The 24322-nt window shown below is 46.5% G+C and overlaps 1 protein-coding gene across 8 annotated transcripts in view; it reads left to right on the top strand.

The window, feature by feature from the left end:
• The window catches only part of SEC14L1 (SEC14 like lipid binding 1), an 82383-nt gene that overhangs the window by 27663 nt on the left and 30398 nt on the right, over positions 1–24322 (top strand). For 7 of the 8 annotated variants that reach the window (XM_070225942.1, XM_023651942.2, XM_070225944.1 and 4 more), the window contains 14 exons: positions 7013–7162; positions 7282–7413; positions 8693–8821; positions 9643–9874; positions 11157–11266; positions 12711–12900; positions 14483–14571; positions 15652–15722; positions 16604–16775; positions 17105–17239; positions 19670–19804; positions 21946–22197; positions 23352–23530; positions 23858–23959. In XM_070225942.1, coding sequence (XP_070082043.1) covers positions 7013–7162; positions 7282–7413; positions 8693–8821; positions 9643–9874; positions 11157–11266; positions 12711–12900; positions 14483–14571; positions 15652–15722; positions 16604–16775; positions 17105–17239; positions 19670–19804; positions 21946–22197; positions 23352–23530; positions 23858–23959 — 2078 coding nt within the window. Of the gene's footprint in view, positions 1–7012; positions 7163–7281; positions 7414–8692; positions 8822–9642; positions 9875–11156; positions 11267–12710; positions 12901–14482; positions 14572–15651; positions 15723–16603; positions 16776–17104; positions 17240–19669; positions 19805–21945; positions 22198–23351; positions 23531–23857; positions 24319–24322 lie in introns of those variants that run through there. The other variant, XM_070225947.1, reaches the window with a different exon arrangement.

Here is a 24322-nt window from a genome sequence, read left to right as displayed (position 1 = left end):
GCGCCCTTCTCCCTGTGTTGCTGCTCTAAAGCTGCGCCCCTGCGGACCCGTGCAGACGCGTGCCCTCAGCGAGGCCTGCTGTGACCACCTCAGCCTGAAGTGATTTCCCCTGAATCTCTTAAGCAATTTGATTGCCAACACAGTTCATTTGCAATTTGTCACCTCCTCCCTCAGTCTTCTTTTCTGTGGTTGTACACAGTTATATGTTTGTATGTCTCACCTCTAAATAAGCCCCGTTCCTTGTCTTCCGCTTTTGTGCTCTCTAGGGTCTTAGCATAGTGCCTGTATACGCAGGCCTTCCATATATAGCTGTTATTTTGATAGTCAATGAGCTACAGAATTGTAACTCTGAGGGACTTTAGCCAGTATGCCACATTTTCTTGATATGTTGTATATTTATTCCTTTGAGCACTGTCAACTTCTAAGAGAGACTTAAGCCATGGTTAGTTTAAGAAAACACTTACTGATTCTTCCAGGATATAACCAGGTCTGTTTATAAGTGAGTTTGATGGTCGTGTCTAGTGCCATAGATTATCCAACTGGCTATACAGAAAGCAACTGGCTTAGTTTGTTGGAGAAATTAGATATGAACGTGGTTCAATTTAAAGGTAAGTTCTTTAAATGGAATTTCTTTTAAATGGGTTTTCCTGACAGAATGCAGTGTTAAGCTCATTAATTCTCAAGTTGAAATGTCTTCACTAAAATGTGATTTTCTTTAGCACAGTGCAAGCTTTTAATATGTCAAAATTGCGTTCAAAGGTTGGTTAAAAATTGAAAGTCCTGTGGCCAAGCTCCCAAGTTGCAGGCTCCGAAACCCCTTTTGGAAGAGGAGGAGCGGGTGTGAGGAGGTGGAGGAGGAGCGGGTGTGAGGAGGTGGAGGAGGAGCGGGTGTGAGGAGGTGGAGGAGGAGGGGGTGTGAGGAGGTGGAGGAGGAGGGGGTGTGAGGAGGTGGAGGAAACTGAGCTACCCGGAAGGAGCTTTCTTCTTGGGGCAAGTGGATGAGGCCCTTATTTTGTTCTCATTATGGAAACACTTGCTGTGTTAAATAAGAAGGAACAAATGATCACATGGTTATTTCTCTTGCAAAAGTAATTTTTCCTTTTAAGAAGAGACATCAAAGAACATTTCTATCTCGCTGAAGAAATTACTTCTGGAAGAGTTAATTTCATTCAGTCTTTCTTGATGTTTGTATTTGATAAATGTTGAATATGATTAGGAAATGACTTGATAATATTGCAGATAGTTTGCAAAAAATAAGCAGACCTTTGGAAATTGCTGCTGCTCTTCTGACAGTGATTTGAACCTGGTGAGGGTTGAAACGCGGGTCTTCCTCAGTTCTCTCATAGAGATTTCTTGGTGTAGAGATAAAAATTGAAGGCTTGCTAATGTGGGCTCTTCAGCTCAAACAGGGTTTTAAAAATAGGGCCACTTCACATAAAAATCCAGATTGCTGGCTTCTCTTGAAAAACCAGAAGCTTGCGCTCTCTGGGCCCGCATCTCCTCTGAGCTGCGGTGAGCTGGAGCTGGGCAGGAAGCCCCTCTGAGAAGGCGCGGGTCCCCGTTGCATACCTGGCCACAAACTGGGGCCAGAGCTTTGGGCAAACCTAAAATTTGTATTAGTTTTCGTGTGTAAAATGTGACAATGTCGTATTTAATCAGTTATGTGTAAAAGCACTATTAGTTTACATGTGGACTTTTCCCGCCAAAGTTACCTTAGTAACTAGTAGGAAATACTAATATTTTTCCCAGCTGCTTCTTTTGAGAAATTTCCATTTTTAAAAAAGTTGATAAAGTGTAGTGAACGCAACTGTATACATTTCACCTAGATAAATTAACAAATTTGCTTTATCTCTTTCTCACACACACACACCATTTTTTTTGCAGAACCATTTAAAAGTAAGCTGCATATATCATAACACTTTTGCCCTAAATACTGAAGTATGTATTGCCTAAGAATAGATATTCTCCTACATAACTATCATTATCATACCCAAGAAATTTAACACTGATAGAATAATTTTTAGTGTGTAATGCGTGGTCACATTTCCTTAAATATTCTTTAGAGCTCTTTTTATTCTAATCCAAGAGCTCATGCAGCATTGCATTTGATAGTCCTGTCTCTTTAGTTGCCTTTACTCTAGACAGTTCCCTGCTTTTTTGGTTCATCTTTCAAGACACTGACGTTTTTTCTTTTTTGAGTCCAGCTTGTTTGTTTTGTAGAACGTTCCATAATTTGGATTTGTCTGATTGTTTCTTTGTGCTTAACTTCAGCTTCACCGTTTTTGTTATGAGGACTACATAGTTGTGTATGCTTCCATTGCGTCACGTCAGATTGTCAGATTGTCCCATTTTTGGTCCTGAGTTCAGTCATTTGATTAACCATTTGATGACTACTAGATCTTCCCATTATAAAGGCACCTTTGTCCCTTTGTAACTAATAATCTGCAGTAATCTATTTAAGGCTGTGATATCTCTTCCAGCAGCCACCTTTCAATAGCATCCACTGATGATCCTTGCCTGGACTGGTCATTGTAATTCATGCTTGCAGAACGGTGATTTTCTAAGCCTGTCCTTCCTTCTTGTCGTTATTAGGTGATGTTTTTCTGTAAAATTTCCTCCCCTGCCCATTTTTCTTGAGTATCACTGTATGGTTTATTATGCTTTAACATCCTTTTTCCTTCTGGTGCTCAGATTATCCCAGAATTGGCAAGTGGAACCCCTTCAGGCTGGTTCCTATGTTCTTTTTTTTTGGGGGGGGAGATTAGCACTGAGCTAACATCTGCCAATCCTCTTTTTGCTGAGGAAGACTGGCCCTGAGCTAACATGCATGCCCATCTTTCTCTACTTTATATGTGGGAAGCCTACCACAGCACGGTTTGCCAAGCAGTGCCATGTCTGCACCCGGAATCCGAACCGGCAAACCCGGGCTGCCGATGTGGAACACGTGCGCTTAACTGCCGCGCCACCGGACCAACCCCTCCTATGTTCTTTTGACATGTCCGCATCAGTCACTGAGCACTTCCTTGACTTCTGGTGAGAATGCTTCAGACTCCTCTTGACCTTTCCTTGCTCCAGACTTGTAATCAGCCATTTCTCCAAGGAGCATGGATTCCTTTTTAGTAGGGAATGGTATTTAGAAACCAAGATCTGGATGCCAAGTTTGCTCCTTGATACTGAGGTGTCATTGCTTCTAGGCCCTTCTTATGGATAGAGCTAGGACATGTATCAGTGTTTTTAATAAAATTGGAATGTGTCTGTGTTTCAGAGACTGTAGAAACTTTATAGGTAGTAGTTTATGCTGGGAAACTATGGTATGGTATTTATAAACAATTTCAGAGACTAGAGTTATGTCAACTTTTTGCAGTCTTCCTTTTCTGTAACCCTCCAGAAAGTTAGAGTTTTGTGTGCTAACAGTATGCAGAATTCATTAACTGCTACCCATCTCTGAAAGACAGGCCGAGGTAAGTGAGCACAGAAAGAAAAAGTTGGATTCATTGGTTTATTTAGTAAGCTTTTATTCCATAATTCAAAAAATGTGTATTGAATGGCAGCTTTGTTTTAGACATTGGATAAGGTCCTTATTCTCCTGTGGATACAAAGAAAAGTAGGACTTGGTCTCGGCCCTGTGGCTGAGTGATGCCTGTGGTGGCAGGTGGCAGAGGAGAAGGGGACGTGGAGGGAAAAAGGTCGATGCTTACTCACCACTGTTAGACCAACAGAGCTTTAGAGAAGAACATATGATTCCCTGTTAGTTGCTCGTTAGCCTGGATACCGTAAACGCCAAGTGGTTGGGGCCTCCCAAGGTGACGGTGAACGTCTGTGCAAATGGGAGTCTGCGTGGGCGGATCACTTTACAGGGAATGGAAAGTTTTCACTCTGTTCTAAATTCAAGGCTAGGCTGTGCGGGTAATGCCTTAAGCTGACAACTCTATTTCAAGAATTAAAAGGACGTTGTGGGTATTTTGAAAATGACCTAATAGGTACTTAAATGGGAGAGACCCTAGCTGAGATTGTTTCCTGTTGAGTGCTTACTCTACCCTTTGTGTGACTTAAAAAAAACTGTTTTGTTTGAAGCCCTTGTATTCTCACTGTCTTGGCGCTTCATACTGCTGGAATGTACAAAGCCAGTTTTTTTTTTTAATGTAGTACAATTTAAAAGTCAGTTTCGATGTTTTCCGGTGTCAGTGTGTAGAGCAAACGATAGTCAGCCTTTTTTGTCTAAAATTGTTCACTTGTGCAGTATTTAATGCTAACAAATTTTAGGGCCTCCCTGAGACTTATCTGTGGTATGATCTGAGCAGTTAAATAAACTTCTTAAGTGTTTATTATAAAATGCATTGAGACAAATATTGTGTGGTTTAGCAAGATTATAGCAGTAATTGGATTCAGAGTATATTTGAGGGGAGTAGATAAACATGAAAAGTATATTTTCAACTCCCAAGTAAAAACGTTTAAAAGCAAATAGAATTGTTCCACATGTGGGCTTTGCCTCCCTTCCAGACCATCCTGTGCATTACTCTAAGAGGAATTTTCTGAAAACGTGACTCCAGTCACAGGGCGGAGTTCCCTTCGTCCCCATCCGCCTGCTGAATAGGTCAGCTCCAGGAGGGCAGGGCCTTCTGTTGGTCTTGGTTCTCCACGCCCTTGGGGCCTGGCTACATGGTCGGTGCTCAGCAGGGACATGCCTTGTCACAGTGCCACTGCAGGCTGCCATTTCCCTGCCCTACAGTAAGCTGTGGGTCCCTGCTCGCACCCCGAGGTTTCCTCACAGTCACAGTCCTGGGTTCTCTTTCCCGGAAGTCCTCTCCCCTCATCACCGACTACAAACAGATTTCCCCACTCCTTGAGGCCTCGGGTGAATGCCTGCTTTCCCATGAAGCCTTCCCAAACCGCCCTGCCTCCAAGCTGAGTGTGTTCTCTCTCTCCTTAAGCCTGTATAGTAGGACACTCTCGCGTATTTCCCTGACTTTCCTTCCTGAACTGTCTGATTCATCTTCCCCTTCCTCCTTCCCTCCCATATTGCCTTGCCCGGTACCTTATAAATATATAGATAGCAGGAGCACAGCATAAATCTTTCAGATTAATGTAACCTTGTAATGTGATGGCGAGAGAGTGAGATACATACCAGAAAACTGAGAATGACTTGGAATGGAATGGAATGGAATGGTAGTGAGAATCCTGAGTGGAGGAATTAGTATGTTGTTCTGGTGCCTTCTGGGCTCTTCCATGGCAGCTCTTGTGGTTTGAGTATTACTTATCTTCAGATGGTCAGACCTTTCAAGGGGAACATCAGGAAACTTCTCCAGGAAAGGCAGGGTTTCTTAGTGTGATGGTACTCTGAAACTGCTTGCACCTCGTTAGAGGTTAAATCAGAGCAGTCTGGGCCATTTTCACTGATCTTTTTAACACCATAAATTTTTGCCTTGAATGTATGTTTGGTTATGATTAATTTAAGAGGGGAAGTCGGAGTTCCCGTCCGCCCATCTTTAGTACACCCTAGTAGAGGAGTGGTGTCTGTCAGTCCAGCATGGGCATCGTCTCCTTACACCGAGGGCGGAACTTGGAAGCATGCCCTGGGCTTCCTTCTTCAGGTTCTTTCTTCCAGCCCAGACACTTGTCGTGCTGTGTCCTGGGGTTTCCTCCTCACATGCACCTGTGAGCCATCAGATCACATAGGTTTGAATGCGAATCCAGAAATTAGTTCAGTAATCTTCACAGTTGCTGCAGAGTAAACCAGATCTAGTGCCCAAATGCATTTTCTAAAAGTTTGATGAATTCTCTAGCAAGTCCTTTTTTAAGTTTTTTATTTTAAGATAATTGTAGATTCACAATATGTTAATAAAATGTTATTCACAAGGAATAATACGGAGCGTTCCCATGTGCTCTTTATCCGTTTTCCCCTGATGGTAGCGTCTTGGGAAAGTATGGCACCTCATCACAACCAGGATATCGACATTGATGCTGTCAAGATATTGAACAGTTCTCTAGTGTCTCTCTTGTTGCCCTGTTATAGCCACCCCTACTTTCCTCCTGCCCCACCCCTTCCTTAACCCGTGGTAACCGCTAATCTGTTCACCATTTCTATAATTTTGTCATTTCAAGAATGTTACAAAAATATTTGTCTGTGATCCATTTTGGGTTAATTTTTATATGAAGTGTGGGGTTTTGGTCGTGGTCCATTTTTTACCCATGGACGAGCAGTTTCTTCAGTAATATTTGTTGAAGAAGCTATTCTTCCTCCATTGAATTGCTTTTGCGTCTTTGTCAAAAATCAATTGTGCATCTTTGCGTGGGTCAATTTATGGCTCTCTGCTCTGTCCATGGATCTGTGTCTCTCCTTCTCCCGCACAGTGTTGATTGCTGTAGCTGTAAAGTAACCCTCACTACTGGATAGAGTGACTCCTCCCGCTTCACTCTTCTTTTTCGAAGTTGTGTTAGCTATTTTAGTTCTTTTGCCTTTCCATATAAATTTTCAAATAACCTTGTTTATAGATACAAAAAAATTTTGCTTGGATTTTGATATTATGTTAAACCTCTATATCCATATAGAGAGAATTGACATCTTTACTATGTTGGGTCTTCCAATCCATGAACATTGAATTTCTTTTTCTTTTTTTTTTTTTTTTTATTTTTTTAAAGATTTTATTTTTTCCTTTTTCTCCCCAAAGCCCCCCGGTACATAGTTGTGTATTCTTCGTTGTGGGTTCCTCTAGTTGTGGCATGTGGGACGCTGCCTCAGCGTGGTCTGACGAGCAGTGCCATGTCCGCACCCAGGATTCGAACCGACGAAACACTGGGCCGCCTGCAGCGGAGCGCGCGAACTTAACCACTCGGCCACGGGGCCAGCCCTGAATTTCTTTTTCAATGAAAGCTTACGCTATAAAGACAGAGATAGCCGTGATGTAACATGTTGACATGTCTTAAGAGATAATTCTGTTCTGGGGGATTATCAATGGCAAACTGTTCAGGTTGCATCTTTGTTCAATTCCTCTTTCTAAAAATTGGTTCACAGGCCTATGAAAGGAGGTTCCCTACGTGTCCTTTGATTCCAATGTTTGTGGACAGTGACACTGTGAGTGAATTTAAGAGTGAAGATGGGGCTATTCATGTCATAGAAAGGCGCTGCAAACTGGATATAGATGCACCTAGACTGTTGAAAAAGGTAACTGGAAAGCACATTTTGGAGGCAGTCCCCAAAACCAAAGTGAATTGATTCTTGCAGCTTCTGTTGCCATTGGGTGTTATTAATCAACGCTTTTTCTCTTTATTTCTTTTTTAAAGATTGCAGGAGTTGATTATGTTTACTTTGTCCAGAAAAACTCACTGAATTACCGAGAACGTACTTTGCACATTGAGGCCCACAATGAAACGTTTTCTAATCGAGTCATCATTAACGAGCATTGCTGCTACACCGTGAGTAATCCAGCAGGCCGCGGGAGGCCCTTGAGCATGCGCACGTACAGCTTCCAAGAATTGTTTGGCCATCTGTTTAAACAGTGCATTTCTTTGCCTTAGAGGGCAGTTCTTCCTCAAATATTGTCGTTTGTTTCCGATTAGTGGGATCCGTAGGGTAGTAGGTGTGGTTTACTGCAGAACGGATTGCATTGTTGGAGCCGTCACGGTAGCCAAGTGATGCCTTGATTTATTTGTTAACATTACTTTAATATGCTGCATGTTTTCTGGCCCCACTCTAACACATTAGAGATATATATTGAAGGACCCAAGATACTGTGTACATCTAAGATGAGAGCCGAGTATATCTTTCTGCCCCACCATCCTCACTGCTTACCACCCTGTTTCAGGACTTCTCCTACCAGATTGTTAGAATAACCTAATAGACTCGGCTTCTACCTTTCCCCTCCTACAGTATATCCTCGACACTGAATCCACAGTGATCCATTTAAATGTGTCAGACCATGTCATACTTTTTCTGGGCTCAAAACCCTGCCGTGTCTCTGCCTTTCACTCGAAGGGAAAGCCCAGAAGCCTTACAATGGCTTACAGGGCCCTGTGTTGCCTCTTAATCACGCCTCAGCTGTCCTGCTTCCTTGTGCACAAGCCGCCCACCTTCTTGCTGTTCGTGCATCTCGCGGCCAGGCTTCCGCTGAGGCCCTTTGCTCTAGGGGCTCCCTCGGCCAGGATCACGTTGTCACCAGGTCTCAGCTTGACTCCCGCCCTCACCTCCTTCAGGCTTTGCTCAGGTCTCCCTTTCTTCATGAAGCCAGCCCAGAACACCCTGCTTCATTCTGCAGCCTGCCCTCTAATTCTTTGAATTGTTCTCTAGCTTTTCTTTTTTCCGTAGCACTTAGCTTCTGACAACGATATAATTTATTACTTGTTATGTTTATGGCTAATTGTCTATCTCTCCTTGCTAGACTATAAGCTTCACAAGGCAGGGATCTTTGTTTTATTCATGGTGGAGAATACTGCTCAGTAAATATGGTGAATGAATGAATGAACCAAGAATGAAAAGGGAGCTCTCCTTTTAATAGTCATTTTTGGAATATTTTAGAAATATTACTTGGTTCTTCATGATTTTGAACCTGTGTAATTTTTCCATCTGGTGTTTTCATGGTAATAACATTATTAGTAAAGTAAGTGTTTTTTCTGGTTACCAGTTGATTGAGGAGCAGACAAATGATATTCTCCAGTGTCAGTATAGTTAAAGGAATGCTTTCTCATTCATCTGCAGGTTCACCCGGAAAATGAAGATTGGACCTGTTTTGAACAGTCTGCAAGTTTAGATATTAAATCTTTCTTTGGTTTTGAAAGTACAGTGGAAAAAATTGCTATGAAGCAGTATACCAGCAACATTAAAAAAGTGAGTCTACCTTGGAATTTTATGGAAAAGGGTGGGCAGGAGTTTCAGATGACCTGAGCTGGCAGTCTTTTCAGAAGGCTGAGAATGGGTTCTTCAGGGCTCCCAGTCATTTCTTGAAGAGGAATAAGACTTTTCCCCGTGACTTACATCCCAGGGAGTGGAAAGGATAGGTGGGGATTCAGGCAGTGCTGGTTGCCAGGGGAGGTCGGGAGGAGTGTGTAGCCTCTGGCTGTGGCCTTCTCTGCTTGGCAGTGCTGGGAAAGGTCAAAGTTGCAGGGAGGCAGGAGCAGGGGGCTTACAGCACCCCCGGGTGCCAGCTCAGGGTCTGCTGGTGGGAGGCAGTGCGGTGCTGGAGAAGTGCCGGCCAGTTCATCTCTCAGGGCTCCCCAGCCCTTGGGTGGTTAGCTTCATCATCCATGGAAACTTACTTTCTCGTGTTTATGCTGCTACTCATTGTTGTGGAATTTTGGTTTTGAAATGTATCAGTATGGCATTATGGAGTGCTTTTTTTGAAGGCTTGTTTTAAATGGTATTGGAAAGAATTTGGATTGAGGCACAAAGCACATACTGAGTACAGGTGTGGTAAATCAGTGCTTTTAATTAGTCGTGTAAAAAGTTCCTTCTCTTTAGATGTATTTCCTAGACCTCTGGAGAAGAAGAAGTAGAATAATTATGTAAAACAAAAACAAAGGCTTTTGGGTTTTCTTTTTCCTATTTATTCCATAGCAATTCAGTTTTTATTAGTGTTTTAAAAACCCATGAAGCATGAATAGTTTGAATGTTGAGTATATACTAACCTTGAAACTGGTTTTGTTTTAAAGGGAAAGGAAATAATTGAATACTATCTTCGTCAGTTGGAAGAAGAAGGCGTAACATTTGTGCCCCGTTGGACACCACCTTCCATTGCTCCCTCTTCAGAGACATCTGCATCGTGCAAGAAACAAGCAGCGGCGTCAGCTGTCGTCCCAGACGCTGCTCTAAAGGAAGGGCTGAGCAGTGAGGCCCCCGGTCACCCGAGTGGGGTGCCTGAGCCCGCGGCGGGCACCCCTGATGGTGGGTCTGAGAGCAAGACCAGTGGGTTACGTGGAGTCGTTTCCACTCTGCTTACTCTACTGTCCTTGTTTCCTGAGGATGTTTAGATGTTAAGTAAAAAAAACGGGTCTCATTACTGTCCCTTTTCCTCTAGTTTATTTACCACACTCATTTTATCTTTTTTCTTAGAATGAAGAAACTTAGAATTTTCTTTTTTAATGGGCAGGATGAGTTACATCCAGTTATGCCTTTACTTAGATGAGGAAATATTTTTCATTTATTTTAGTTGACGTCTTTAGTGAATGTAAATTAGCAGCTAGTCCTTTTAACAATTATGTTGTCATCACTTTCGCTGCTTACTGTGTGCCAAGCACTTGATGAATATTGGGTCACTTAATAGTGGTTCCTTTTAGGTAGAACGTGGTGATTATTCTCATTTTATACATGAGTTAACATGAGAAATTGAGTAACTTGCATAGATAGAGTCATATAGCTAGTAGGTGGCAGGGCTGGGATTAAGCCCGTACCGCTGGCTCCAGTTTCTGCTTACAGCCACTGTGCTTTGCTGCCTTTCATGTGTGTTACACACACACACACACAACTTTGTTATTTCTAAGAGTATTGCCCATTGTACCAAGTTCAGACGGCAGAAAAATAAGAAAACACAGAGAATTCTACCAGTCAGAAGTTTTGTTAAACCATCAGTATTTATCTTCCCATACATTCTTCTCTGCGGCTGAACTATGCCATTTGTTAGCTTTCAAGAGGTGGCAGATGGCAGATATTTTAATTGGACTGAGGATGCGTTTTATTTTTCACATCATGAATTTTTCTTTGCTGTACTTAATTTATCACATTCTTCCAGTTTATGTTACCATGTCTTGAAAAAGATTTGTTATATTCTTGAACACGGTGGCTCTGTTCGTAATAAGGTTAGATCCACTTGTTTGTTTTATTTCATGGTTTTAGATCATGTAAGGCCTCTTTATGTACCTTTGAATTAAAAGTCAGTCAGTATCTGTTACTATTGTGACTACTATTGAGATTTGCAGCTGGAAGTGGCCCGATGGTAATCGGGGAGAGGTCGTTGAAGCAGCAGGTTTACTGTGGCCTGGTCACTGGTTTGATTTTAGAGACTGGCGCTGAGCTTCTCCCTGGCGGCTGGTTTGAATCTGCCGTCCCTGCGGTTTCATTTGCCTCTGAGACTCCAGGGCCACACATGAGCTGCGCCGGGCAGGACTGCGGAATGCTTCAAGTTCCAGTGTTCTTGGTTGTAAACGGTTTCACGTGACTTATGTTCCAGACAAACTGGATGCCGACTACATTAAGAGATACCTGGGTGACTTGACCCCGCTGCAGGAGAGCTGCCTGATCCGGCTCCGCCAGTGGCTCCAGGAAACCCACAAGGGGAAGGTGAGAGTTGGCGCCTCGCGTGTATGGACGCTGTCTGGGAAACCCTGCGCCCCTGACTCCGGCCGTAGTTACTGAGAGTCAGTGCTCCCAGCAGCCGTAGCTGGGAGTGTGAAGTCCTTGACTCTGTGTCATTGTGTGGCATGCGAGTCCCCTGTGGCCTTTCTCTGTGTAATTAGCTGTATTTTTCTGGGTTTTACAGAGAATAGTCTCAGTTAAAACAATTACATGTCAATTTACACAGCAACAGTATGTTCCAAGTATTCATCCATTGTAATTTTCAGAAGATTTGGAAAGAGTTCACAGATACGTAGAGATTAGAAATGTTTGAGCTTTGATTCTGAGGTTTTTGGTAAATTTTAGCATCATAAAGAATTAGATTTTTGTAATAAGCCTCATCCTAATGGGGGACTGAAAGCGAGCAGAGGCAGATTTCTGTGTCTAGCTTGTTACTGGTATTACTGAGTAAAGGGAAGCTGGGCCTTGCCTGTTGTTGGCCTGCTGTCTCCTTGTGTCGCTGTTAGTTACTACAGCGCAAATGTCCAAGGACTGTTAGTATCAATTATTGAGAAAACAGCCACTGTAATAATAGTTATCATTTCTTGTGCACTTGCCATGTACTAGACATTGTTTCAAGCTCTTTATTAAATGCTCCCAACAGCCCAGTGAGGTGGGTGCTATTTTTGTTACCGCTGTGGTACACATGAGTAAACTGAGGCATGGAAAAGTTGAGTAACATGCCCAAGGTCTTATACCTGGTGAGTGATGGGGCCGTTTGGTTCCAGAACCCACTTTCTTAACCACTTCTGTATAACGGAGTCCTTTCTGAGTGAGGATGATGCCTGCTCGGTGCTCGAGTTATTTCTGCAGGAGTGGGGTAGTGAGCTGGTTCCATCTGCCACTCTCTCCTCATCTTCCGTGGCCCAGCGGCATGTGTTAGTGAGCCTGTGGCCGTGAGGAAGACAGCTGGTCCAGATGGGACTTAGACATGGTCTTGGCCTTGTTTTTACTCGGGGAAGCCGACCTGTGGATTCGGAGATCCAGATCCTGCTGATAGCGAGATCTGGAGACAGTTGCTGACTGTTAGCAACATCACCACTGCCACCAAACCAACTGCACTTCTCCGCATTCTCTTTATTTAAGTGTAACGTGTACAGAAAAGTGCGTATCATAAAAACTCATAGAGCAGCGCAGTGAATTGGAGCATTTGGTGTTGAAGAAATTATGCCTTCACTCTATTGAAACTAAAAGGGAATACTCTAAGGATTATTTAGATTAATACTGATTTTCTAAAGCGTTAAGGGAGGTTTTCCTGGTAACGGCTAGTTTTAAGTTGTATAATGCAACTCACTCTTGACAAGAAGTTATAGTCTTACTTGCTTAGTAACTTGCTTTTTTCCCTTAGCAACTTTTAGCATTGCTTAGAAACATCTCTTTCTCTTAATAGATCCCGAAAGATGAGCATATTCTTCGGTTCTTGCGTGCCCGGGACTTCAACATCGACAAAGCCAGAGAGGTCATGTGTCAGTCTTTGACTTGGCGGAAGCAGCACCAGGTGGACTACATTCTGGACACCTGGAACCCTCCGCAGGTCCTTCAGGACTACTATGCAGGTGGCTGGCACCATCACGACAAAGGTACCGTGTGAATGTGGCATTCGAGACAAGCTTAGAGACCTCCTTCTTCAGAATTAAGTGGGGTTCCGTGAGGGCATTGTCCTTCCCATCTCCTAGCTTGAACAAATTGACCTGTGCCTTGTCTCGTCACCCCCCCAGTGCCACACTCCACACCCCCCCGGGAAGTGCCCTGCAGAGCAGACTGTGCTTGCTTCTTCCTCACAGCACACGCTGCCCTCGGGCAGGTTACTTCACCTCTTTCTTATTAGATGGAGCTTGTTTTGACTTACTTAAGAAATGAAACTTTGAAGGCAGAGTTTTTTCAGTCGCACAGTGCTGGTCGAGGAACTGTGTAGTGACTTGAACCCCGACGTGTCTGTAAAGACATGTAGCCAGGTTTTCTACATCAAACGGTGAAGAGCTTCAGCTCTTTTTGGGAAGGAAGCCAAACCTAAGTGAGGAACAGCGATGGACTGGGAGCACAAAACCCTTTTTGCTTTAAGTAGAACAGGTCTAGATCCAGATTCTCCTAGGAGGTCAGGTTCAGCAGGTGATAAACGCAAGGTGACTGTTGGGCCCCTGTGTCACGATGACAGCACTGACCCTCCGTGAAGAGCAGAAGACAAGTCTTAGCCCATGGGAGCATAATCGTGCCTTTCCTCTCTGCTCCGAGTGGCAGGAGTCTCGGAGCTGTGACTCTAGGGGTACACTCTGGCCACCTAGATCTTTTTCTCTAAGTGTAGCTGGCCCGTGATGACGGAGTTTATATAGTGCGTTAGGTTCCTCTCAGGCTCCATCCATTCGACCTCTGGGCTGTCAAGAAGTAGGCCAACATATGCTGGCTGGTATGGATGTAAAGATTTCCAGAAAATCCTCATTTATCTTGATCCTTAGCGTGGGAATTAAGGGAAGCTGGCTTTGAAAAAATCTTGGCATTAACTTCTTGGAAACCTATGAAATGAAAAAAAAGTTTTTTCCCCTAAAAAATGAAATTTTAAAAGTACTTTGTATTCATAGAAAAAGTGTCTGTGGGTGTCCTCATGCTCCCCTGCTGTGGAAAGTCAGAGCTCTGCTCAGCCTTGTGCTTATTTCATTGAGGAGGCTGAGCCCAGCACTGCCCGCAGCCGGTGCAGGCTAGAGCCGGCAGAGATTCCCCTTGGCCCCGGCAGAGTTGGCTCAACGCCCCTGCTGAGCTGCTCCATCCGCTGGCTCTTATGTTTTTCTTTTACAATATTGGGCAGAAAAATGTTGCACCTTCACCCACTCCACAGAAACCAGCTGCTGCTTGTTAGAAGGAAAGAGCTTGGGGCCGGCCCCGTGGCCTAGCAGTTAAGTTCAGTGCACTCCACTTTGGTGGCTCAGGTTTGGTTCCTGGGTGTGGACCTGCACCACTTGATGGCAGCCATGCTGTGGCAGCGACCCACATGCAAAATAGAGGAAGGTTGGCACAGATGTTCACTCAGGGCCAATCTTCCTCAGCAAAAAAAAAAAGGAACAAGCTTGAAGCTCATGTGGAATGTGGGAGCACACGTTTCCCTGGTAAGGTTCTGAGTCATGGCTTTGTCAGAACTGTGCTGCTAACCCTTTCCCTCGCCTCCTGCAGATGGCCGGCCCCTCTATGTGCTCAGGCTGGGGCAGATGGACACCAAGGGCTTGGTGAGAGCCCTCGGGGAGGAGGCCCTGCTCAGATATGTAAGTGTTCCCTTTCGGCTTTGCGGTTTCTTTCTCTGCCAACGGGATTGGGATATTACAGCTGTCCTGTCATAACAAGCACTTATTGCCTTTGTAACTAGAAAGGAAAATCTATAAATATGTTTTACAAATTTTGAAAGAGTACATAAAAGTTATAAAAAGGTTTCTCACAGGGGAAGCATCGACAAAAAATCCGTGTCCCGTCAAGATGACTACTTGGGAGCTCATGCTGAGTCATCTTTCCCCTTGCTCCCGCACTGAGGTGGTCCCTGCCCTCCTCCCCACTCCTCCTCAGGCGCTTCTCCGATCAGGCCCCCCAGGGGCGCTCTTTCTGCGCACCCCCTCCACGCAGCCTCTCAGCGTCTTTCACCTGCTCTGTCACAAGTGCTCCTTCCCTGTCTCCCTGGCCCCAGGCACTCTGCTTCCACTGCAGCTGCCACAGTGGGGCAGGTAGGAAGAGAAGACTATCATCCTTAAATTAAAAACAAAGACTTTAAAAGGCACATCTGTGTCCCATTATCCTAAAATAGCCCCTTTGGCAGTTTGTTGGGTATTGTTAGCCCCTGCTATGTGTTCATACGTGCACACATACATCTCCACACGTGTGCACACTTGCACAGAAAGATGTGGATGGACCGCTTCTGTAGGGAAGGGTTTGTTAATCCAAATCAAAGGGTTCCCTTTGGCCGTCCTCCAAGTGTCCTAAGACTGCCCTTTTTCCTGGCTGGTACATGTAGCATGAAATTGTTCCCCAAGCCAACTGTCACTTACCTCTGACTATGCCAGGTGCACTCCTTCTGAAGACAGGTGAGCGGGCCATCCCGTCCCTGCCCGTCTGGGGCCTCCTCGTAACTGATGGCACTCAAGGTGGCTGTCACCTTTGCCGCACAGATCAGTGCTTATTCTCTTTGAGAGTGAGATCTTCTTCGTCGGTGGTCTGCTTGTGTGCATGAATGTGTCAGAAAGTTTACATGCTTACCTAAAATATGCTGTATCATTGTCACCTGCTTTCATAGCTTGATACGGTAGTGTTACCTTCTTCGGATAATCATGGGGTTTTTATGGCCCTTTTGTCCATAGGTTCTCTCCATCAATGAAGAAGGGCTAAGACGATGTGAAGAAAATACAAAAGTCTTTGGTCGGCCTATCAGGTAGATTTGCGACTTTGTTTTTCCTTCAGTTTATTGAGAATATGAGTTAAATATTTCTAGTTGATTTTCAGAACCAAAATCTCATTTGAGTTTTAGATTTTTAGGACCAAATCTAAATAGTTTACTATTTTCCATGGTCTAAAAGGTAGAAGGTAAACATCGTCTGTGGTCAGTTGTGAGGGACAGTTGCCCGGTGTTGGCATTCCCAGCCTGTGGCCTTGCTGTCCCCTCTTAGTCTGCAGGGGCTTTGGGAGCCCAGGGTCGCAGACTTTTTGGGGGCAGGGCATGGTGCAAAAAACTATTCTGTGTTCCTAAACCACACTCTAGTTGTGGTGAACTGTTGACAACGTGCAGTGCTTCAGAGGTTGCGCTGAGACGGGTGTGGACGGTTAACTGGCGCGAAAGTTCCCTGAGGGCAGGGACTTGAGCTGTTCTCACTGCTGTGCTCACAGCTCCTGAGGCGGCACTTGACTCAGATATTCATTGAGGAGTAGCCTGTTCTGGTTCAGTTACACTGCATATTAAACTGCCCGCTCCGAGCCCTGTTGGGTCAGTAGAGGTGGCTCAGCATGTCAGGGACAGCATGTCACCTTATCTGCTGGTCACTGAGTTTGTCAGACTGAGGTTTTTATTCGCTGTTGATTGGCCATTGATTGCTTTAACATTCCAGGCATTGGTCCTGCCACACTGACCCCCTGTGCTTTATAGACGTAGATAGAAGTATAGTTCGAAACACTGTAATTTGAAAAACCGGTATATCTTTGGAAATGGATATAAATGACTGTTTTATAATATCAGAAAGAAAAAAAGTAGCTGTAGGACACAGTTTGCCAACTCTGCTGTCCATTGAATAATCACACTCGGGTCTGCGCCCCCCACAGTTCGTGGACCTGCCTGGTGGACCTGGAGGGGCTGAACATGCGCCACCTGTGGAGGCCCGGCGTCAAAGCCCTGCTGCGCATCATCGAGGTGGTGGAGGCCAACTACCCCGAGACTCTGGGCCGTCTCCTCATCCTTCGGGCTCCCCGGGTGTTTCCTGTCCTCTGGACGCTGGTGGGTTCAGATGCTGTTTCGCAGTAACTGGTAGCCATTTGGAAGGCAGACATGCATGCATTCATAAACATGTGTTTATGACTTTAAGTCTTAGGAAAAAACAAAATAAACATGGAAAGATAGAAAATTTCTCAGACCATTTAAGGGAAGAAAGAATTCCTGAGTGTCTTAATGTCATGCAGATGGACTTTACAGAACAAGTGTGTCAAACTCAATTCCCTTCCCCCCACCCCTACCCACCCACTCATAATATCGCATTGTCATTTTAGTCTTTGAAAATCAGACAGCAAAGCTAATATGACTACATGGTCTTTTCTGATTCCTTCCAGGTTAGTCCATTCATTGATGACAACACCAGAAGGAAATTCCTGATTTATGCAGGAAATGACTACCAGGGTCCTGGAGGCCTGCTGGATTACATTGATAGAGAGGTTATTCCAGACTTCCTGGGTGGAGAGTGCATGGTATGTGTTTAGGCAAGTTGCTTGCTGCACATTTGGCAGCCTAAAGGCTGGGAAAGGTGGATGCCGGTTTGCGTGAATGATTCTCAGAACTTTTAGTATGGAGTATTTGTTTTTCTTTTTTTGGGTGGCATCTCTCTGATCCAGGGTGAAACTAAATAGAACCATTTAGATAATTTTTGATAACATGTACATTTCTTTTCTTTTTTTTTTAAGATGGGCTCTGAGCTAACATCTGTTGCCGGTTTTTTTCTTTTCTTTTCTTTTCTTTTCTTCTTCTCCCCAAAGCCCCCCAGTACGTAGTTGTATATTCTAGTCGTAGGTACTTTCTAGCTCTGCTACACGGGACACCGCCCCAGCATGACTTGGTGAGGGTGCTAGATCCACGCCCAGGATCCGAATCTGCGAAACCCTGGGCCACTGAAGCAGAGCGCGCGACCTTTAACCCCTTGGCCACGGGGCCAGCCCCAATGTGCACATTTCTTCATTGTTAAATACTACCGAGAGTTTGCCTCAGAATCTAATATAATTTCAGCCAGCTTTGTTCACTCAGCTTTGTGTGGATCAGATTTTTTAACTGTTGTAGAGGAGCTGTGCATTTTTTTAAAACACTATTAAAAAAATCAAATTGATTCTTGGGGCTGGCCCCATGGCCGAGTGGTTAAGTTCGCGCACTCTGCTGTAGGCAGCCCAGTGTTTCATTGGTTCGAATCCTGGGCGGCGGACATGGCACTGCTCATCAAACCATGCTGAGGCAGCATCCCACATGCCACAACTAGAAGGACCCACAACGAAGAATATACAACTACGTGCCAGGGGGCCTTGGGGAGAAAAAGGAAAAAAATAAAATCTTAACAAAGAAAATCAAGTTGATTCTTAAAAAGACCTCCCCCCCCGACAATAAATCAGGATAACATTTTAATGAGGATAAATTAAGGGAACTGGTTCTCCTTCTGTAATTTAGGGTTTTTAATACCTTGAGTTGCTGGCTTATCAGGCCAACGCCTCCACTTCTACCCCTGGTACTGATGGTGAGGGGTTCAGAGGAGTTTAGCTCCTTGAGGGCCTTACAGCCTCCAGAACATGACTGCCTGCCGTGAGGGTGAAGGAAGCCGAGGCCTGGAGAGGCCCAAGAGACTGCTGCAGTGACAGCTGAAGGCAGCATGGCGGCATGCGATCACATGGCTGGGTCCTGCCTGAGAGAGGGTCTCTGTCACCCTTCATGGTAGATGAAGTTATCCTTTAGAGATGTGTACGCACTGGATGTGACTCCTGTATTGAGCTAATGAATTGGGCTCTCAGGAATCTTCTGGATGGGTAGAGGAATTTAAACAGCATTTGAATTCAGCTCTCAGTTCGTCGGTCCTGCTGTGAGGAGTTGCGGGCGTAATCACAGTGCAGTGCAAGGAGCAAGTAAATTACAGGACCCTAACTTACCAAGTGCCGGTGAGATTAAACCGTGAGGGGAGGTTGGAGAAACCCACAGTGACTTGTGTTATATGAGGGAATGCTCCCATGTGGTTGCTCCTCCTACTTACGACCCGAAAAGCTGAGCTGGAGCAGGAGACCTGACTCACCGCAGATCCTGCCTGCGTTGTCACGCACTGACCCCTGCGATGCGTTTCCGCTGCTGAGAGGCCTCGTAATTCATTGAGGTCTCCGCACTCTGGCCTCTGAGGCGTCTTCTCAGCTCTTGTGCTGCTGTGCAGGCTGGTGTTGAAGAGGGGCCTCCCTTCCACGTGTCGGTCTGCTGTCTGCTAACATGGCGTTCTCGCCGTGACGTGGCGCTCGCGCTCCGTGGCCAGCCATGGCTGGGTGTTCTCTTTCTGCGGCCGGCTCCCGGGGCTGATGGTGTTGGGAGCGCTTTAGAGTTCATGCTCTTTAATGTTAAGTCGTTACGGCAAAGTCAGTTCGGAAGTTCACGACATGCACACATTCAAGAGAAGCTCTCCTTTATTGTTTGGCTGACATGAACCAATTGTTTGACTTGGGATAGACACGAAGCTTTCATCGTTGATTGTATTTCTTGACTGTAATTGCATGCACTAAAAATAATGCCTGTAGCTGCTGAGAATAAAACTGTTTTCTTAACATAATCTTTCCGCTTTGTAGTGCGATAGAAATACTTGTAATTCTTATATAAACCAGCTTTAGTAGTCGAGTCCAGTACCTCGTGCATATTAGTGTGAATTCTGTGGTCAGTCAGCTTCAACCTGTTCTCATTTATTTAAAGCAAGACATATGTATTTAAGTGTTTTTTTAAAATTCTTTTCCTAAGTACTACAGAATATTTTATGACATTGCTAGTGTTTTCCATTTCCTGAGTAGCTCCAAGGAGTCGAGCGTATCAGGATGTGGTGCTTGCCAGCCTGTTTGGTTTTCAGAGGATCGCTTGTGTTTGCCTGGCTTTGATTGCTCTGTTTACATTTCCAGTGTGAAGTGCCCGAGGGCGGACTGGTTCCCAAGTCGCTGTATAGGACTGCGGAGGAGCTGGAAAACGAAGACCTCAAGCTCTGGACAGAAACCATCTACCAGTCTGCGAGCGTCTTCAAGGGAGCCCCCCACGAGGTGCGCCTCTGCGACGCGCCCTCCTCCGGCAGATTCTTCAGCGGCTCTTCCCAAGAGGACTGAGTTGGAAGAATCCTGCTTTTTCTGGTCTTTGTCTTTAGGTTTTGTGGACACGTGTTCTTTTGTTGGTGGGCGTCAACACTGGAGAGCAGGCGCGGCTCAGAGAGTGCAGGGAAGGGAGCTGGGGTCTCCGGCCTCCGTTTGACTAGATACTCTTCACACAGGGATGCATAGCAGGTCTTTCCTTGTAGGGAGATTTTTGAGTCTTAAATTTAGTTTATTTAATTGTGTATAGAACCAATTTCATTTTCTGTTTTTTCTTGACTGGGTTTTGGTTATTTATATTTTTTAAGGAATTAGCCCATTTTTGTGAGTATAATGGAGTGAGGAAAAACTAGCACATCTCTATTTTCCCTTCCTGCTGTCACATTGTGGTGCAGAAGCAAGAGTATTCCTGTATTTCTATATACACTGTGACATGGTGAGTGACCTGAGGTGTGAGGCAGTCGCCCTTCCCTGAGTCCCAGCGCGGGGTCTGTGGCTCGGAGCCGTTGGAGAGGATGGCGGCACTTGGTACAGTGTGGGCGTTCAGTGGGAGTGGTCTGCTGGCCCGGGCTGGTGCTGGTGGCCAGGAGCTGACCCCTTGCTGCCTGCTGCCACGGCAGCTGCCTGGCTGGGCCACCAGCCACTTGTTCTTGATGGCATGTCTCCGTACAGCCAGCCTGTCACTTGTGGGGCAAGTGGACACTGTTGCTGTTGTTTGAACAAGTGAGACAGATTTGATGTGCCTCATTCATAGATTGTGTAGGGAGAATCTCCAGTTTTCGTGACTATTTGTAGAGGATTACTTGTATTAATTTCTTATTTGGAGAGCAGGTTCGAGGAGGCGGAGTTCTGGTTTGTCTTTTCTTAGGTAACTGTTGCTCTTTTCCGTGGTAGAGAACTTGTGGCATAAAATGTTCCTTGAGAGTCGGAGGGTGTCTGTGAAAATGCACAGCCAGGTTTCCTACATCCAAACTCTACAAACCGCAGTTCTGCTTTGGAGTTAAGTAAAGCACGAATCGCGGAGAGTGATACCCCTGAAACGAAGGCTGAGTTAAATGTCCCTGTTGTGAATGCAGAAAAAGAGGATGCCTGTCACAGAGGGGGCCTGGCGGCTCAGGAGGGCTCCACCCCTGGGGAGCCACTTTGCTGAAGGAGAGTGGGCCGTGTCGTCCGTGCCACCGCCATTCTCAGACGTGACTCGTGCTGTGTGGGACCTACTCTTTGAGGGGGTCCCGCGCTGTCTCAGCGGTTGGAGGGCAGCGGTGGGGTGGGGAAGGGCCCGCGTGGCACGCAGCACCTGCTGAAGAGACGGCAGGTGTGTGCAGGGCTCGCCGGGCGTGCTGGGCGGAAGGCCGGGCGCACACAGGCCCTGGCCGGTGCTGAAGCTGTTCAGTGACTGCATGGCTCTTTGCAGCTGGTTTTGATTCTCACATCCCTCCACAGTAATCTTCTGAAGCTGTAACTCTGCTCGTTCCCTTCTGGGAATCTTCACACGGGCACCATTTAACGTTCAGCTTTTAGACTGGCACTCAACACCTGAGGCCCGCCCCACCATACCACATGGCTCTTCTCTGTCCACCCAGCCCCACTGCCACTGTCCCTTACGTGAGCCTCTGCAGAGGCCGGCCTCGGTCCCGTCCCCTGCCCCTGCCCGGGACACCTCCTCCCGGCCCTCCGTGTGCTCTGTGTTTAGCTTCCACCTTTTCTGGGACCTTCCCTGTGCTCGCCAGTGCAGAGAAACCCACGGAGCCACTTGCGGGCTGCTGTGTGTTGTTTCTGTTTGGTATTACTAGGACACGTTTTCCAGCCGGGACTTGGTGTTTTAGCGTGCTGGCTAGAGATTGTGTAATGGGAAATTGGGGGCTGAGGTGTAGCTGATAGCTAACGGAGAGCATGGCACGGGGCCTGGAGCTGGAGCCACTGGTTGAAAGGAGGAAGAGTCAGTGGGAAAGCTGGTGGTTGGATTATGAATCTGGGTGATTCTCCCCCACGCCACGCAGCGGGGCTGAGAAGCTCCTGGAGGGGACGCCGCTGCCTCAGTGTCAGCACGGGGCCTCACGCCTACCTCGCTTAGTTGATGCCATCTCTTTTTCCAGATTCTCATTCAGATTGTGGATGCCTCTTCTGTGATCACTTGGGATTTTGATGTGTGCAAAGGGGACATTGTCTTTAACATCTACCACTCCAAGAGGTCACCACAGCCGCCCAAAAAGGACTCCTTGGGGGCGCACAGCATCACTTCCCCAGGAGGGAACAACGTGCAGCTGATAGACAGAGCCTGGCAGCTGGGCCGCGACTACAGCATGGTGGAGTCACCTCTGATTTGCAAAGAGGGAGAAAGCGTGCAGGTAAAAAATCTCTGATTCTCTACCGCTTGGTTATTTTGTCTGGAGAAGAAAGAGCCTTTGCTTTATTCCCATCCTGGGTAGCTGGTGCCATTTGTCTCTGGAGGGTGGTAGGTGTTACAGTCAGAATGTCTCAGGAACCCAGGTGAGTCTTAGAAGAAAAGGAACTCAAACCTGCACAGTGGTTCTGGACAGAATCCATGACTTGTGTCTAAAGTGCATGGGTCTCCTTGAGAAGCATTTTCACAGAAGCCACACGGACAGGAAGGAAGAGGCCTTCTGTGCACACACAGCTGGGGTTCAGGAGACTTCCGCGAGGACGGCCTTTGACTGTGTTACGTTTCTCCTTCAAAGGAAAATCACCCCAAATAGAAGTGAGAGAAGCAAGTACGTAGGGAACTGTTCACTGTCATTACTGAGCACTCCGGTTTATTTTAAAGTGCTCTGTCACTTCGGTTTGTAACTTTTGCCCGGTTACTTTGAGTGCTTGTGGTCTGTCGGTGCTCCTCGCCTTCCTAATAGATACGTGATTGTGCCGCCTTCACAGTTTTCAGGGCTAAGTCTCTCAGTGTTCCAGTGGTCTTAGAACCACAGTGAGAGAGGATTTTATTCAGTTTTAAAAATAAGGAACATTTTAAGCTGTATCACAGTCTTTAATTCCAGAATTAATGGAGAAAGCAATTTTCACAGATTGACATTCTACTGTAGATTGACATTCTTTTAACACAGAATGTGTCAGTGAGGTCATTGCAAGTGTGTCACCGAGAGCATTGCCTGGTCCGGGTGACCTTTGTTGACGCCCCCGAGACCGATCGAAGGGCCCGCAAGCACTCCCATCCTGCCAGGCCTCTGCTTCCAGCGTGTTCCTCCTCCCACGAGGCTGTGGGTCCCTGCCACAGACAGATGTGGAGTGGTACTCTCCGTGGCCTTCCCAGCACCTAGCAGAGGCCTCGCCGCAGGGCTGGCACTCAGCGAAGGCAGCATGGGACCGGCCCTGACAGTGAACCAGCGTAGCACGCCTTCCACCTGTCAAGATGGTCGGTGATGACTGCTGAAGCTGAGTGGACTCGCGACGGCTCCCTCGGCGCTGTCAGACCCACTGTAGGATAGGACTTGGAAGGAAGTCCTCTTAGCTGGCGCTGTCTGACTTGTTCCAGGGCTCCCATGTGACACGGTGGCCCGGCTTCTACATCCTGCAGTGGAAATTCCACAGCATGCCAGCGTGCGCTGCCACCAGCCTGCCCCGGGTGGACGACGTGCTGGCCTCCCTGCAGGTCTCTTCCCACAAGTGCAAAGTGATGTACTACACCGAGGTGATCGGGTCTGAGGATTTCAGGTACGGGCTCCTCTTCCAGGCGGGACTGCCGCGAGTCTGGCCTGGTCAGAGGGAGGCTCAGCATGTGCAGCGGGGCTTGGGTACGGGTGGGGTCACCTTTGGACCGTTTACTGTTGCCTGTTCGTGATGTCATCTGGGTGCGAGGGCATGGGGAGCCATGGCTCTGGAGGACCCTGCCTGACCGGCTTGCTTTGTGAGTGTGAGGGAGCAGAGTGTGGGGAGCAGAGAGCAGGATTGGCCAGGAAGTCCGGTAGGCAGTGTGGGAAGTGGAGTGGCCGGCCTGCGGTGGGGTCCTCACGCCTCGTCCCCTCCCTGTGCTGTTTGCAGAGGTTCTATGAGCAGCCTGGAGTCCAGCCACAGCGGGTTCTCCCAGCTGAGCGCCGCCACCACCTCCTCCAGCCAGTCCCACTCCAGCTCCATGATTTCCAGGTAGTGCCGCGATGCCCGTGCCCAGTGCGCCGCGGGCGTAGCCACGCCTCCTCGGACAGCCCGCTGCGCTCCGCCCACTGCCCGGCTGCCCAGCGGCTTCATTGTGCAGACTCCTGTCACCCTCTAGGTAGCAAATAGCTCTCCAGATGGTAAATGTAGTCATTGATCCCAAAACTATCTCGACAGGCAGTTTTAACTCCAACTGTAACTCAGTAGCCATAGATTTTGTATACAGTTTACAGTGTGCACAAAATCGAACCAGAGCACAAGGGCTCTCTTGAAAGAAAAATAGTTTATGTACCAATTAAGAAGTTGACTTTATCTCAAATGTTGATGCAAAAAATGTTTCCAACAACCTCCACA

This window comes from Equus caballus, chromosome 11 (assembly GCF_041296265.1).
Source record: "Equus caballus isolate H_3958 breed thoroughbred chromosome 11, TB-T2T, whole genome shotgun sequence".
Classification (NCBI taxonomy): domain Eukaryota; kingdom Metazoa; phylum Chordata; class Mammalia; order Perissodactyla; family Equidae; genus Equus; species Equus caballus.
Note: the sequence above shows the minus strand (reverse complement) of the source record. Positions and strands in the feature narration are given on the sequence as shown.